At 34.8% G+C, this 18,246-nt stretch overlaps 1 protein-coding gene across 1 annotated transcript in view; it reads left to right on the forward strand.

The window, feature by feature from the left end:
* The window catches only part of LOC101956249 (optineurin), a 58,502-nt gene that overhangs the window by 16,292 nt on the left and 23,964 nt on the right, over positions 1-18,246 (forward strand). The window contains 9 exon segments of the mRNA XM_078023535.1: positions 59-193; positions 9,562-9,664; positions 10,749-10,864; positions 12,313-12,462; positions 12,825-12,918; positions 14,244-14,402; positions 16,609-16,709; positions 16,711-16,737; positions 17,741-17,823. Of these exon segments, the coding sequence (XP_077879661.1) occupies positions 59-193; positions 9,562-9,664; positions 10,749-10,864; positions 12,313-12,462; positions 12,825-12,918; positions 14,244-14,402; positions 16,609-16,709; positions 16,711-16,737; positions 17,741-17,823 (968 nt within the window).

Raw genomic sequence — 18,246 nt, forward strand, 5'->3', positions numbered from 1 at the left:
TTTTCATAAAAAAAACCTTTTAACCTTTATACTGAATGTGGTGGTGGTATCAATAAAGGAGCAAATATGCCAAAGGTGCCAAGAATTATTTGGAATTTGAAGAATTAACTGTGAGCCAGCTCCTGCTTTGCCTAAGGGAAGGAAACCAGAAGGTGGAGAGACTTGAAATTGTGCTCAAAGAAGCCAAAGAAAGGTATGAGATGGCTTGATGTGAAATGTGCATATACTGTTTTTAACAGCTTTATTAAAATATAACTGAGATACCTCACAGTTCTTCCATTTAAAATTTACATTTCAATGTTTTCAGAATATTGTGCAATACTTGGTTTTAGGGTTGTGCAATCATTGCCACAATATAATTTTAGAACATTTTTTCCCTCATACCATACAAGAAATCCAAATCCCATTAGCGTGTCTATACTACCCTTGCCTCCCAGTAATCTGCTTTCTGTCTCTATACATTTTCCAATTCTGAGCATTTCATATAAATGGAATTACAAAATGTGTGATCTTTTGTGATCTCTTATGACTGGCTTCTTTGACCTATCATAGTGATTTTTTTTCCTAATACTGGGGGTTGATTCAGAGCCTCACATGTCTCACATATGCTATGCACTATATCCCAGCCCCCAATTATTATTTATTTGTTTGTTTGTTTATTTATTTTTGGAGAAAGAGTCTTGCTAAATTGCCCAGACAGGGTTATCCTCCTGCCTTGGCTCCTGAGTAGCTGGGATTAGAGGTGTGCAATATCATGCCCAGTTAGCATAGTATTTTTGAGGTTCATATACAATGTACCATATATCAGTACTTAATTCCTTACTGTTGCTTGTTTTAGTTAGCTTTTTCACCATTGTGAATAGAAGACCTGACAAGAACAATTTTAGAAGAGGAAAAATTTATTTAGGGGTTCATGGTTTCAGAGATCTCAGTCTATAGAAGACCAGCTCCATTCCTTAGGGCTCCAGATAAGGCATGGTGTAAGAGTGTGGTAAAGATGAGGCTCATATGATTATCAGGAACCAGGGAGAGAGTCTGTACTTGTCAGATACAAAATATATACCCTAAAGCAACACCTCAATGCCCACCTCCTCCAGCTACACCCTATCCACCTTCAGTTACCACTCAGTTGATCCCCCATCAGGGTATTAATTCTCTGATTGGGTTAAGGCCCTCATAACCCAATCATTTCTCCTCTTAACCTTCTTGCATTGTCTCACACGTGAGCTTTTGGGAGACACCTCACATCCAAACCATAACACTGCTGAATAATATTCTACATTGGATATGTGACATTTTTCCATTTATCACTTGATGAACATTTACTGATTAAGAATGCTTCTATGAACACATGGATATAAGTGTTTGCTTGGACATATGTTTTTAATTCTCTGTGGTGTATACCTAGGAAATGGAATTACTAGTCTGTTTAATATTTGAGGAACTACCAAATAATTTCCAAAGAGGCTATACTACTGTGTATTACCACCAGCAGTATATGTATATTCCACTTTCTTCACATCCATATCATTACCTGTCTACCATTTTTATTTTAGCCATCTCAGTAGATGTGAATTGGCATCTCATTGTAGTTTTGATTTCTAATTCCCTAGTGAGAATCTTTTCATGTTTTAATTTTCTTAGGAGAAATAGCTATTCAAATAGACTAGTTATTTATTAAAAGTATTATTTACAAATATTTTCTCTCATTCTGTGTGTTGTTTTTATCCTTCCCTTTTCCCTTTCCATTTTTTTTTCCTTCATGTTACTGAGCTACTGAGGATTGAACTCAGCTCATGCTAGGCAAATATTCTACCACTGTACTAAATTCTCAACCCTTCACTTTCTTGATGATATTATTTGCAGTGCAAGAAAAAAAAATTATATTGATGTGATTTCTCTCTTTTAATCTTGTCATATATGCTTTTAGTATGGTATCTCAGAAATCATTGTCTAACCCAGTATCACTTTACTCTGTGTTCTGAAATTTTTATTGTTTTAGTTTTACAAGTCTGTGGTACATTCTGAATTCATTATTGTGTATGGAGTGATATAGAAGGCTAATTTCATTATGCTCTTGGTTCTGTTTCATTGATCTATATGTCCTTATGCAGGCACACAGTCTTGATTATGAGAGCTTTATAGTAAGTTTTGGAGTCAGTAATATGAGTTTTCCAACTTTGCCCTTTTTAAAGATTGTTTTGGCTATTGTTCTTGGTTACTTGCTATTCTACTTGAGTTTTTTTAAATAACCTTTATTTTATATATTTTTATGTGGTGCTGAGAAGCGAACTCAGTGCATCATGTGTGCTAGGTGAGCACTCTACTGCTAAGCCACAACCCCAGCCCCTCCATTTGAGTTTTAAAATCACCTGGATAAGCCAGGTATGGTGGCACACGCCTGTAATCCCAGTGGCTCAAGAGACTGAGACAGGAGGATCACAAGTTGAAAGCCAGACTCAGCAACATAGCAAGTCCATGAGCAACTCACTCATTAGAGACCCTGTCTCTAAATAAAATAAAAATACAGATCTGAGGATGTGGCTCAGTGTTTCAGTGGTTGAGGGCCCCTGAATCCTATTCCTGGTACCAAAAAAAAAAGAAAAAGAAAAAATCACCTGAATGATTTCTGGGGGGAAAAACAGTCAATTGGGATTTTTTTTTAGGGTTTACATTGCATCTATAGATACAGTTTGGGCTGTATTATCATTTTACAATATCCTGACTCATGAGCATGGGATGCTTTTCCATTTATTTTTATCTTCTTTAATTTCTTCCAATAATGTTTTGTACTTTTAATAGTTCAGGGATTTTTGGTTTTGAGTTTTGTTTGTTTTGGGGGAGTTGTTTGTTTTTGCAGTGCTGGTGATTGAATCTAGGGCCTTACACATGCTAGGCAAGTCCTGTTTTGTACTTTTCAATACATCCTGCCTTTTTTTTTTTTTTTGCAAAATTTATTCCCAAATATTTTAGTCTTTTTGATGTTATTGTAAATGGAATAGTTTTCTTATTTTTTGGCTTTCTCATTAGCATTACATAGAAATACAACAAACAATTTTTGTATGTAGATTTTATGTCCTATAGCCTTACTAAAGTCATTTATTAAGTGCTAATTTTTTAGTGGAGTCCTCAGGATTTTTTTTTATTACAGAATCAGACTGTATCATTAGTATATAGAGATAGTTTTGCTTCTTCATTTCTAATCTGAATGCATTTTATTTCTTTTTCTGCCTGAACTGCCCTGGCTAGAACTTGTAATGTAGTATTAACTAGAAATGTAGCATCCTTGTTTTGTTCCTAACCCTCAGGGAAAAACTTTCAGTGTGTGTGTGTTTTGGTGGAAGAGTGGTACTGGGGATTGAACCCAGGGCCTGTTGCATGCTCAGCAAATACTCTACCACTGAGCTACACCTCAACTCCAAGCTTGCAATCTTTTACCATTAAATTTCATGTTCGCTATGGGTATTTCATAGATGCCTTTATCAGTTGAGAAGTTCCTTTCTGTTTCTAGTTTGTTGTAATTTTATCATGAAAGGGGTTTGGATTTTTTCAAATGCTTTTTGTGTGTATATGGAGTTGATCATATGGTTTTAGAAAAACCTTTATTACTATAGTATATCATATTAATTGATTTTCAGTTAAACCAACTTTGTATTCCCACTTTGTCATATAATATATAATCCTTTTTATATGTTGCTGGATTCAGTTTGCTAATATATTGTTGAGGACTTTTATTTCTATATATAAGGGATGATAATTCATAGTTTTTTTGAGATATCTTTGTCTAGTTTTGCTCTCGGTTAATATTGATTTCATAGAATGAATTGAAAAATGGTACCTCCTCCTCTGGATGCATACACTTTTAAAAATATCCAATGAACTTTTTTTATATGGAAATAGCTACAACAATGCTGTTGTAAACAAAATCATTTAGACTAGTTTCAGGGGTACATTTATGTGTCTTAAGCATTTTTAAGTCAGTTAAGTTCTGTTTATAAATATACTTTTTACAATACAAAGTATATAGTGTAAGATGCAGGGGAGGTTATAGTTTTAGAGTTCTTGTGACTGGAATATTTAATCATAATATACTATGGCATAATTAATTCTCTCAAACATTATATGTTGCTTTTTTGTTTTGTTTTGCCTTTGTGGTACTGGGGATGGAACCCAGCGGCACTTTACTACTGGGCTCCATCCCCAGCCTTTTTTTAAAATTTTTTATTTTGAGACAGGATCTGGCTAAGTTGCCCTGGCTGGCCTTGAACTTTTGATTCCCCTTGCTCAGCCTCCTAAGTCTTTGGGATTATAGGAATACATCACCATGCCTGGCTTAATCTTATACTGCAGCACTTTAAGAAACACTTTCCAGAGCTGGGGATGTAGCTCAGTGGTAGAACAGTTGCCTAGCATGTTGAGAGGTCCTAGGTTCAATCCTCCTTTAGGAAAAAAAGAAAGTATTTTGCAGTTGAAACAGTTTAGAATTTTAACTATAAGGAGATCTCTTCTTAAATGTTAAATATAAGTTTTTTTCCCAGATAGAAAAAATAACCTGAAAGGCATGTCAATATTTGTCCAGTGTCTTATTTGGTGATCAACTCTTTTCAAAGGTGAAAAGGGCATGGAGGCATCTAGGTTTTGACCCGACACACTACTATTCAGAAAAGTTCAGAGTTAATGTCTAGGAACGTACTACCTCCATTGTCTTCTTATGAGGAAATATATTCATCCTTTATTTTCAGTAAATCCAAAAACATAGTAAGTAGTACAAATAAAAGCATTCTTTTTATTATTATAGTTGAGTTTTAAAAGAATATGTTCTGTGAATGAGACCTTTAACAGCAATGAGTAATCAGTGTGTTTGTATTTTAAAGGCATATTTTTATTTTTCAAGTTTTATATACCATTCCAAAAAGTCAAGTTTAATAAGCAATTCATCTTTAAACCAATATGATTGGCCTTATTAGTGGAAGTATAAACTTAGGAACTTGCTAGGTATAAATAATGATCTTTCATATGAAATATATATTACCTGCTTTCAAAAAAGTCATAGCTTTCTACCCAGATGCCTAGAGGAATTTATTTCTTCAGATTGTAGGTAATGAGTCAGGCTTGCCTTTGAGATGAAGTCCTTATGCCCCACATGAGCACCCTGTAAAGGTCTCTTTCTCAATAACTCTCAATTTCTGCTTTGTAACCATCTTTCTCTCAATATTTAACAACTGACAAGTCAGTAACTAGCTGCTGAGAATAATGTTCTCTATGTGGGCATAGGATGATTTCTTCCTAGATAAGGTAGGTCTAAAACCAAGGAACAAAATCACTGACACATGAACAACCTGGCTTGATTTTCACACAGTATACACAGATATGATAAAAACACGTGTGCAAGATATAACATGTCCTTTTCTGAAGTAAGTCAATTTTCAAGCATTTTCATTAATCATAGGAAATAGTTGTTCTAAATGTACATACCCTAAAACTTACTCTGAAAATTTTTTAGGTGATTTATGGGGAAAGTGAACAGTAGATTTGTCTACAGTTTTGCCAAGATTAATATTTCATGTAATCTGTGTGTTTCTAAATATACTCTGATAGCCAATAAGAAGCAGGAAATTCTATAGGAAATGTAGCCCTGGAAAATTAAGAGGTGGCCATGAAAAGTCAGCTCGAGGTAAAAAATTTAAGAATGTTGGGGCTGGGGTTATGGCACAGTGGTAGAGCGCTTGCCTAGCATATGTGAGACACTGGGTTTGATCCTCAGCACCACATAAAAATAAGTAAATAAAATAAAGGTTAAAAAATGCCTTAAAAAATTAAGAGGGGCTGGGGTTGTGGCTCAGTGGTAGAGCAGTCACCTAGCACGTGGGGGGTGCTGGGTTCAATCCTCAGCACCACATAAAAATAAATAAATAAAGTTATTGTGTCCAACCACTACAACTAAAAAATAAATATATATATTTTTTTAAATTAAGAAAGCTTGGGGCTGGGATATAGCTCAGTTGGTAGAGTGCTTGCATTGCATGTACAGGCCATGGGTTCAATCCCCAGCACCACAAAAAAAACTTAAGTTGTAACTGAATTATAAGTCAAAACCTGTGTCCTGTGTGAGTGGTGGTGTAAAGGCTACCCTCTTGCCCCCCACCATCTGGTACTTAACCCATTTATTGGGCTTAGCCAGAGACAGCACCTGTACACCAATTAGATTTGGCAAAATTTAACAGAATACAGTGTTATTTTACTTTTTATCATCACTAGGTCCTTATTTAAAAATCAATTTTACATTCATATAATAAATTGTTTTATAAGTTTCTTAAAGAAAGACAACAGTTCTTTGACAAGCCATTCCAGCTACTTTTTCCTTCTTCTTAAACACTTTCAACATATTTACTTGGTTCTGTTGATATTAACTTCATATATTAGGCTGAAATTGTTATTTAAATTTTTTAAACATTTTATACATAATCTATTAATCTCCCACTATGCATGTTGAAGATTTAACTCTCTTACACATCATCAACACCACATAAATATGCTTTTGGATCCCTCCATTTTGTCCTTTCTCTGCCTGTGAAATTGATTATATTGAAATTTAGTTAAGATAATTATTCAGCACGCACACACACACAAAACACACACACACACACACTTCACAGGTGAGCTATATTCTATACCATGACCACTTTTCCTTTTGACAAAACTTTTTTTAACCTCTGTGTATAATTCTTTTTTTGAAAATTTGCTGCTGAGTGTGGTAGCACAAGCCTGTAATCCCATCTCTACTCAGGAGAGTGAGGTAGGAGAATTACAAGTTCAAGGCCAGCCTTAGCAACTTAATGAGACTATCTCAAAATAAAATTTTAAAAAAGGGTTGAGTATGGAGCTCAGTAATAGAGCTCTTGTCTGGCATGCACAAGAACCCAGGTTCAATCTCTTAGCACTGCTTTATTTTTTGCTTAAATCTTAGTCCATTTTCTGCTGCTATGCCAGATTACTATAGATGCTTACATCTTAAACAATGTAAGTTATATGGCTCCTGGTTCTGGAGACTGGGAAGTTCAAGATAGCGGCTGCTTCTGCTGAAGTTCTTCTTACTATGTCATAACATGGAAGAAGGGCAAGCAAGCATGCACAATAGAAAAACAGAGCTACTGTCATTGTTTTATTAGGTTCTCACTCCTGAGCTTAAAGCAGCTTTAATCCATGCATGACTATACTGTTATAGTGCCAATGGCAATTAATCAACATTAAGTTTCAGTTTCAGAGGGTGACTTTCAAACCCTAGCACTGAGTTTCCCCCATGTACTCTCTTCCAATGAGGAAGTCTCTTAATTACTTTAGAAAACATTGATAGCATAGTAGTGTGCTTTTCTTGCAGAATCTTCTCCAAGAGTCTCACGTGGTCACTTCTGGGTCCTGCTGTATTGTAGTCATCTCAACATCTTCCTTTGGCATCATCCTGTGGAATTCCTTCAGCTCTCCAGTGTTGGATCTCATTTCCTTAATCCAGTGCCTTTCTTAATCTTTTACTAAGTAGTGTACACTACATCTCCATACTGAGAATATGAGGAGTATGTTTTCTGAGGTCTACTTATCGAAAAAAATCTCTCTACCTTTATACTTAATGGATAGTTGGGTTAGATACAGAATTCTAGATTGGACATTATTTTCTTTCCAGTTTTTGAAAGCATCACCTCATTGTATTCTAGCTTCTAGATTTAATGATGAGAAATCTATTGCTACTCTGATCTTTATCTTTTTGTATGAAAACTTTTTGTTTTTCCTCTTCTCTGGAAGTTCTTTGCTTTGTCTCAAGTATTCTGAAATTTCACATGTGCTCTGGGTGTGAGCCTATTTTTTAACCTTGCACCTTTTAATTCTGCAAACTCATGACCTTAACTGAGCAACAACCCCTGCCATTTTAATTTTTTATTTTGAGACAGGGTCTTGCTAAATTGTTCAGGGCCTCGCTAAGTTTCTGAGGCTGGCCTTGAACTTGTAATCCTCCTGCCTCAGTCTCCTGAGCTACTGAGATTATAGATGTATCCTACTACTCCTAGCTGACCTTCATTTCTTGAAAAATAATCTCAAATTAAAGATTATTTCCTAGCCTCAATTTTCTTTTTCCTTTATTTGCCTTCCTAGAACCTACTATTGTTTTATTTTGAATTGGATCTCCTGGACCCATCATCTGATTTTCTTAACTTTTACTCATCTTTGGCATCTCTTTTTCATTTTCCTTTTTCAGTTTTCATTTCTGTTGTATTGGGGAAGTGCTCATGCATGGGTGCACATGTGCACATGCTTGCTTGCTTTTAATGTTCCTTTCTCAATGGCTGCAGTATATTTCCTATGTCTCTGGGGATAGCACCTCCCACCTCCCACTGGCATATTTTACTTTCAGTAGAAAATATTTGTTTTATTTTAAGGTAATCTCGTCTGGAAATCTTGGCTGTTTGATGAGATTTAAGAGTAAGTAAGAATTAGAAGTTACCTGAAGTTTTGTGAGCATCTGGAGGGAGATAAGCTGAGAGGTTCCTGGGGAAACCCCAAGTCTGAAACTTAAAATATTTTCCCTTTCCTGGTCAGATTCTCCTGAGAAGATGCTTCTAACCTCCTGCCTAAAGGACATTTTTCTAGATTCCAGTGTTCTTGAGATGAGTAGGTAAAGAAGGCTGAGGCCTTCAGCTGAATCTATGTAAATCGTTCCCTTTTAAATAGAAGGCCCAATCTCTCTGCATAACTCTTCTGAGTCCAGAATCCTTTGTTTTATCTTCCAACACTTTTTAAACAGGTTCCACCTTTACCACATCCAGAGGTACCCATTACCCCCAACCTTTTTGGAGTTTCCACAGTGTAAATCATATTATTTATTGGCATTCCCTACTGTTGGCTTAGGGTCACCTTCCTGGAATGCTGAGCCTGTTCCCACTTAGTTCTGTGCTTTCTAAATTTTGTTGTTTGCTTTCACCTTCTCTTTGTTCTTATAGTTACATAGGTTTTTGAAAGTCATTTTCATAGCATCTGGGGTAGGAGAAGAATTATATGCACATACTCGACCTCCTATATTTAACCAGTCTCCATGTTTTTCATTTGTACTGGGTTGGCTTTCCTGCGATTATGACTCAGTGTAAAATGGTGCTGTGTCTGTTTGCTAAGGAACTTATAAACTCAGATGGATCCTAAAGGAAAAGTCTTTCCTTCTGCTAGTTTCTTATAAATGAGACAAACACACTCATGGAACACACACACATATCTACATGTGTATACACACACAAGAAATTTTAAAAATCTTTTTGGATAGTTCAGTCACATGAAAACAGGCAGTATTCAAAATGAGTTATTCTTGGCTTTCACTTCTACATATATTCATATCTTAAATCACATCAGTTCTAGGAAGTCTTAGGATGAAAAACAAAACTAATGCTAATACAGTGAATGTAGAGATTTTTGAAAAACCCTGATTCTTTACCCAGATTTTGAAGTGTTCTTTGGAGTGCTTCTGTAATTGCTACTCCTTTTGAGCCAAAAGTAACTTTTTAACATTCTGTAATTTTTCAGAATTTCAGAGTTTGAAAATAAAGCAAATGATCATTCTGAAGTTGAGACTCAGACAGAGGACAGCGAAGAAAAAGAGAATGAAGAGGAGAAAGACACAGAGACTGTGGGTACTAAGATTCCAAGACTGCTGATACAACAAGTGGATAAAAAGTAGTACAGTGGCTGCAATGTGTATTAGCTTTAAAAAAGTGTAGAAATAATATTAATAGTAATTTTTTTATTTCTCTAATATTTCTTGTCCTGGTTTGAGCTTCACTCAGTGTTAATTATAGTGAGATATATTCCGATCAATATTCTACAAAATCACTCCTATACCTTTTCTTGTCTCCTAAATCCTTATGTGAGAAAGCTCACTACATTAAAAAGGAACTTCATCTACTTTATAATGAGATCACTTGAGGATATAACTCAGAAAATTGTAGGATTCAAAGACCCTGGTTGTATGCCTCTAATGGTAGGAACGAAGTAGTTGGAATGAGAAAGGTCCATGTATTCACTATTGTGTGAAACTTAGAGATGTATCTTTCAGTCTGAAGAGTCCTAAATTTAGAGTTAATGAAACCATGAAGTTATGATAGCCACAGTAGTCCATGTGATAGGTACTTATATAAAATAGCCATTTTAACTAATGGACTTATTGTGTTATTATCTTGGGCAAGTTATTTATCAAATGCCCACTGTTGGCCTTATGTTCAAGAGAATCTAGACTATTTGGAAAACAGATGTAGAGACCACTAGTGTGTAACAGCACTCTATTGACAAAAACTAATTCAACTATCTATCTATTACTCATTTACAGACTGCTAGGGAAAAGGCTGTATAACAAAAATGTTGTGCAAACTAGAAACATAAATTAGCAAGGAAATATGTAGATGAATTGATAGACAATAAATAGGGATATGCTTTGATATCTCTATGATCACTGAGCCATATGTAAGATTACTTATTAGTGATAAAAAATCATTATCAGAAGAGCATCGAAATTGATTAATGCTCTATTAGGAAGTAGAATTGTATCCAAAATATTTCTTTTCATGCAAGATATTTGGGGTTGTAATTGTGAAAACTTTATTTATTTACCAGTCAGTCTTATTTCCATACCAGTGGTTGAGATTCTTTTCTCACAAAGAAGTCCATTTAATCTTGTGATAATCAAGTGTGAATGTTTGGTATTTCCTGTATGATAGGTTGGAAGCGAAGTAGAAATGTTGAACCTTCAGGCGATATCGCTGTTTAAGGAGCTTCAAGAGGCTCATACAAAATTGAGTGAAGCCGAGCTGATGAAGAAGAGACTTCAAGAAAAGTAAGAGAAGGGTTGGGGATGTGGCTCAAGCGGTAGCGCGCTCACCTGGCATGTGTGCGGCCCGGGTTCGATCCTCAGCACCACATACCAACAAAGATGTTGTGTCCTCCGACAACTAAAAAATAAATATTAAAAAATTCTCTCTCTCTCTCTCTCTCTCTCTCTCTCTCTCTCTCTCTTTGAAAAAAAAAAAGAAAAGTAAGAGAAAGAGGTTGCTTTTATCCTCTTTGGAAAAATACACATTTTTATTAAATATGTTACTATTTATAAATATAGTTCTATATATTTACTGTATATTTACTATAATTTTATGTATGTTACTATGTTACTGAGTAAAAGAAAAACAGGCCTAAGTAAAATATGAATTCAGAAAACACTAATGTACAGGTTAATGTATAAGCATAAACTTCTTGTTGTAATATGAAAGAATGGGGACTTTGATTCTAAGTATACTAGCCTACATGCCACCTGTGCAAAGTAGCAAGCCAGATTTCCTATACTGTGACAATACTGATTTGAACACACACAAAAGAAAGCTGAAAAGAGACTGAGTGAAGTTTAGGGAAAAGTACATCTCAATCTGTTGTTTAATCAATCATTAAAGCTAGCATATAAATTGAGAATTTTACATTTGCTTATTTCTTTTGATCTAAGAAGTTACCCAAAATGTAGCAAATATAACTTGTTTGTGTTACTATCTTGGGCAAGTTATTTATTTAACCTCTCTGTACCTAAGTTTTGTCATGTGTAAATTATGTGTCATAATTTCTCTAATGTACACCAAATTAAATAAGATATTTAATGTGCTTGGCTTTAATGCATTGTACATAGCTGTCATTTATTTGTTTTTGCTATTATTATATTGAAATTCTTTTTAAATTTTTTTTTTAGTTTTTGATGGACCTTTATCTTATTTATTTATTTATACATGGTGCTGAGAATTGAACCCAGTGCCTCACATATGCCAGGCAAGTGTTCTACCATTGAGCCACAACCCCAGATCGAAATTCTCTTTTTGATATTTAAAACAACCTGTGAGGGCTTCCTTTTTCCTTTGTTGGGTCTTTATTAGAAATCCAAGTTTTGGTGATTGACAGAACTTTTTCAAATATAAAAAGTACCCATGGATCACTATATGAGAATCACTGCTAGCCAACTTCTACTTTGGTCTGTATTTAGCTAAGAAAAATATATTTATATGACTACATACACCAATTATTCAAAGATGAGAGTACCTCATATCACCTTATATCTATATTTATTTATTTTTAGACATAAAAGTTCAGCGATATAGACATGTCTAGTAAAGAAGCAGAATGGATAAAATATTTTACTTTACATTCATAAATCCTACAGTCCTTAAACTTCTCTGAATTTAACCTGTTCTTGGGATGTGTTGAAAAGCCATTGAGAAGTGAAATTGCATTGTTTATCTTCATCTTTCTTAGATGCCAGGTCCTTGAAAGGAAAAATTCTGCAATCCCAGCAGAGCTGAATGAAAAGCAAGAGCTTGTTTATAATAACAAGAAGCTAGAGCTGCAAGTGGAAAGCATGCGATCGGAAATAAAAATGGAGCAAGCTAAAACAGAGGATGGAAAGTAAGTACACTATGCAGAATGGAAGCTTTCCCAAAAGAATACCTTTTTAAAATACAGATTGGAATTAGGAATAGAGAATAAATTCACAATATTTGTTTTTTATTTATCTGAAAGAGTACTATGAGATACTTTGGAGGGATAAAATTTTAAAGGTTTATTATAACAAAGTTATTCTTTGTATCTAGCTTGTTTTTTCCCCAGAAACTATTGTTTTGAGAGTAATAAAATGCTAGTAAATGGTGGAATTATAAAGATAAGAGGAAATTTTGCTACTGGAGTGTTCAGAAGATGATTCGGAGGCAAGGCTTTGAGTTTGTGATATCCTCCGGCAAGATTCTGTTTATTAATATCTTTTTTAATAGGTCCAAGTTAGCCATTCTACAGTTAACACACAACAAGCTTCTTCAAAAACATAATAATGCATTGAAAACAATTGAGGAACTAATAAGGAAAGAGGCACTCATACAAAAATAGATTATTGATTAATGGAAACTGTTGAGCATTTTATACCTTAAAAAAAGTTACCTGAATCCTTGACTAAGTCCCGTTTCAAAAGTTGCTTTTCAGTTTATAATTGATTTCTTGTGTCATAATATTTACAACTTCTCACTTATGTACAATGTGCTTTGTGTTACAAAGGTAGTGTTCATGTCCCACCATCAAAAAGTAAGCATTTGTATTTCTCAGAGTAGGTAGAGAGAGCTGTAGGAGAGCTAAGAGCATGGGCTCCTATGTGCACAGTGTACAGTAAGACAGCTGGCTAGGGCTGGAGGGGCCATTCACATGTGATTGTACAAGGCCAGTTTGCCTGCCTGCAGTGAACTTGGAACCCTGGACTCACTGGATTGCAATTTAAATTGATAATAATGCCCAGCATGGTGTGATAATTTATAGACAATGGAAACTTTGAATTAGAAAGTCTTTGAATTTATATTCTTATAAATATACTCTTTTTTAGAGGGGGTTGTTTTTTTTAAAATTGCTTTTATTTTTTAAATACACGACAGTGGAACGCATCACCATTTTTATTACACATATAGGAGATATAAAGAATGTTCATACCAATTATGTCTTCATATATGTACTTTGGATAATGATGTCCATCACATTCCTCCATCATTACTAACCCCCTGCTCCCTCCTTTCTCCTCCCACTCCTTTGCCCTATCTAGAGTTCATCAATTTTGGAGGGGGTTATTATGTCTCTATATCAGTATTATCTTTTAAAAATATTGTTGTTTTAAATCAGGAAATTGGGCTAGGGCCGTAGCTCAGTGATAGAGCACTTGCCTGGCATGTGTGAGGCATTGGGTTTCATTCTCAGCACCACATAAAAATAAATATATTAATAAAGATATTGTGTCCATTTACATGTAAAAAATATTTTAAATAAATAAATGAGGAAACTATGATTTGCAAGCCATATGTTAAATGAATACAATTTTTTGAGTAAGTTGGTATTGCTAATGAACAGACTAATTTAAAGTTAATGATTTTTATTTATTTTATTTTTTATTTCTTTATGTATTTATTTGGTACTAGAGAGGGGCACTTTATTACTAAGCAACATCCCCAGATCCTTTTATTTTTCCTTTTGAGACAGGGCTTCCCTAAATTTCTTAGGCTTGGCTCAAACTTGTTACCTTCCTGCCTTAGCCTCCCAAGTAACTGGGATTATTAGTGTTAGCCACTATGCCCAACAAAACTAATAATTTTTTTTTTAAAAAACTAAAGGTTTATCTAACATAGGCTACATTTCTAGAATCAAATTGTCTTTTGTAGTCAGAAAAAGTAAACAGGGCAGTGCTGCAAGAACTAAATGCAAAACTGGAAATGGCAGAGAGGGCACTGGCTTCCAAGCAGCTTCAAATGGATGAGATGAAAAAGACCATTGCCAAGCAGGAGGAGGATCTGGAAACCATGGGTGTCCTTAGGACTCAGGTAAGAAATGCTGTGGAACCTCAACTGAGTGGGATAAGCCCCAATTAGATTTGCAAATACAAAAGTGATGGTGTTTAATACACACACATTATTTTATATTCCTTCCTCCAGTGAAATTTTTTTTTTGAGAGAGAGAGAACCTTTTTTTTTTTTCTTTTGGTAGATGGACACAACACAATGCCTTTATTTTTATGTGATGCTGCTCTACCACTGAGCTACAATCCCAGCCCCACCAGTGAAATTTTTAAAACTTTTAAGTTGATAAAAAGTGTGCCAATGTCGTGTGTGTGTGTGTGTGTGTGTGTGTGTGTGTGTGTGTGTTGCTAGGGATTGAACCCAGGGTCTCACGCATGCTAGGCAAATGTTTACCACTGAGTTACACCCCCAGTCTGCAGAGTGCACAGCTCAAATGAATTTTATTTATCTATATTCCAAAACTGATAGGAAATTGGGTTATTTTCATTCGTGGCATTATAATTAATGCTACTGTGACATTCCTGTAGATATTTCTGTTCTCATGTGCACTCATTCTCTGTTGGGTTCACACCTGGGAGTGGAATTGCTAGTTCACAGGCTATGCATGTTACTCAGTGTAGTAAGTAAACAGTTTTCCAAAAGTGGTTGTACCACTTTGGAAATGTTCACTCCCATCCACAGAGTTTCCATTGCTCTACGGTCCTACCCATGCTTGTATTATCAGTCATTTTACTTTTATTGATTTGGGGTTTTGTAATGGTATCACATTTATTTGGTGTTTCATTGATGACTAATGAGTTTGAGTACTCTTTCAAATGTTTGTTGGTCTTCTAGATATTCTTTTTTGTGATGTGCCTGATACAACTTTGCTCATTTTTTCTTTAGGTCTGTCTGGCTTTTTCTTGATTTTATCAATTCCATATATAGTCTGATATAAGCCCTTATCATTGTTTTGCCTTTTCACTCTCATAAAAGAGTCTTTTTTAAAAAAATATTTTTAGTTGTAGAGGCACACAATACCTTTATTTTATATATTTATTTTTAGGTGGTGCTGAGGATCAAACCCAGTGCCTCACACATGCTTAGCAAGCACTCTATCACTGAGCCACAGCCACAGCCCTCAAAAAGGAGTCTTTTGATGAGAAAGGTTCTTAACGTTAAAGTAGTCCAAGATACCAGTCTTTCCATTTATAATTAGTATCTTTTTTGTGTCCTATTTAAAAACTTTCACTACTCCAAGGCCAAGAAGATACTCTTTTTGTTGTCTTCTAAACACTTTTCCGTTTTATCTTTTACATTAAGATCTATAGACTATCAGAAATTGGCTTTTAAATATAGAGTGAGATAAGAATTTGGATTTATATTTTTTTCTATGTGTCCAGGTGTCTGGGTTCCATTTAGTAAAAAGCCATCTTAAGTGCTCTGCTTGCTCCTTCTTCTTGTGAAGAGTATGAATATCAACAGATGGAAATCATTGGAGCCATCTCAGGGGCAGAGAAGTAGTTTGGGAAAATGGACTTTTGTCTAGGTTCATATACTGATATGGCCAATTTTCTCCAAGGTTAAGAGCTATGAAACTAGTTTATAAAATAAGGATAGCAATTCTACAATCCCAGGACTTTTTAAAAAATATTTTACTAGTTGTTGATGGACCTTTATTTTATTTATTTATTTATATGCAGTGCTGAGAATCAAACCCAGTGCCTCATACATGCTAGGTAATTGCTCTACTACTGAACCATAACCCCAGCCCCAATTCCAGGACTTTTGATATAGGAAATGAACATCCTACATGGAGACTTCACATGTGTCTGGAATTCAATAAATCGCATCTTTCTATTATTTTAAATTTAGCTGAAGAGCAGCATTCTTAAGTTTATCTAGCAAAGTGAATAAGCCACTTACTATATTATATTAGTTCTGAATATCTTTTTAAAAAAAGAAATGGGCGTGTTTTACTGAATTCATGTTGCATATATTGCCTAAACCACCTATATCAGTGCAGTTTCAGGGTCCTAATTGTTTAAGCATACATGAACACACAGTTCATATCTACTATTTGAAAGTAGTTGGAAAGTTGTGATTATTATACTAGTTTCTAGCAGGAATATGTACCTATCATTCACAAGGCCTACCTGAGGATGCAGCACTCTCAACCTTATAAACAGGTGATCTGCAGGGAATCCACATTCATCTCAATAGAAACTTCTTTACTTTTTTCCTCTAACAGATGGAGGTTTATTGTTCTGATTTTCATGCTGAAAGAGCAGCAAGAGAGAAGATTCATGAAGAAAAGGAGCAACTAGCATTGCAGCTGGCAATTTTGCTAAAAGAACAACGTTTTTGAAGATGGAGGCAGGTAAAGTAAAGCAAGAGAAAGGTAGAACATATGACAGCATGGGTTATAGGAGAGGTTACCTGTCATCTTAAAGATGTTTCCTAATTTGAGCTATTAGAATCACTCTACCTACACTTTTGTTCCTATACTTGGCTTATTAACAAAGCTGGACAAAGACTTGTAGGAAACCAGTCAAGTTCTTGGCTTTGAGAAAAGCTATGAAAATATGTTTTATGTGTCCCAATGTTACCCTGCTAGTCGTGAGTGAAATATACTCTACACTTTAAATTTTTAATGTGCTTTGAAAGAAAATACTTCCAAATTTCTCCTGATTTTTAAAATTTCATCTTTAAATTCTAGAAAAATACAGAGGAAAAAAATAATACACAGCAAAATACACACAATCCTGAATTGACAATTGCTAGTGTATCTTTTTTTTTTGCTTCAATTTTTTTTTATTAAAGGGAGCTTTAGATAAAGTTGAAGTCTCTTGTTCCATATCCTTCATTTATTCTCCTCTTCCTTTGTTTTGTACAAACAAAGTTTAGTGGGTAGCCTTCCCATCTATATTATACATGTGTATACATACACTCCAATATAATATTTTAAAACAATATTATTACTCTTTGTTTAAATTACAAAATAATTAGTGTAGAGATTATTCTGTAATTTTATGTAACATTGTGACTTCAAATGCTGTCTATTTTGATTCATGCTGATTTAATTCATTGTTTTAATACCTGTGTGGTGTCTTAGTGTAGAAATGTGTAACTTATTTTCTAATCCATTATAGTATCAATTAATAGTTTGGTTATTTCCTAGTTGATTTTTAAAGATCTTACTTTTACCTCATAGTATGCTGGTGCCATTATTATATAAAAATCAATTTAATCTCACATTCTGATTTTTATGAACCTTGAACTGCAGTTTGACTCTTTTTTTCCCCCATACTTTTGTTGACTGCTTCGTGTTGTCATGGTTCAGAGTTACACAACATCACATATAGTGTTGCTTTTAATCCCAGTAGGCAATCCTTGATGGAAATGCAGAGCCAGCATGGGGTAAGAACAAGTGACCCAGACCAGCAGGCTTACCTCATCCAAAGAGGTGAGTCACATTCAAGTCTAAGATATTCAGGGAATATCCTACTAAGAAGGCACCTAAAGAGAAAAAAATCCCACTATATTCTATAAAAGGGATTTCAAATTAAGCTACCCCAAGTACAGCACCCTTCAGTCTTATACCCCTAGTACTCAGATCTCTATCCATTACTAATACGAAGCTTGACTCTTCACCCCATGCTGTAGACTGCAGATATTAGGCGCTCTGCATCATCCCCTTCAACTCATCTTAAGCCTCTACTTGCATATATTTATTTGTGCAGTATCCTTCATGTAGATGTCTTTTCCATGCATATTCCTGTCTTCTTATAGTCTCCTTCCAGTTAATTCTTATCCCATCTTTAAAACCCTTTTCAAACAGGCACACTCCTATAATCCCAGTAATTTAAGAGGTTAAGGCAGGAGCATC

Source organism: Ictidomys tridecemlineatus, chromosome 10 (genome assembly GCF_052094955.1).
Source record: "Ictidomys tridecemlineatus isolate mIctTri1 chromosome 10, mIctTri1.hap1, whole genome shotgun sequence".
Lineage (NCBI taxonomy): Eukaryota > Metazoa > Chordata > Mammalia > Rodentia > Sciuridae > Ictidomys > Ictidomys tridecemlineatus.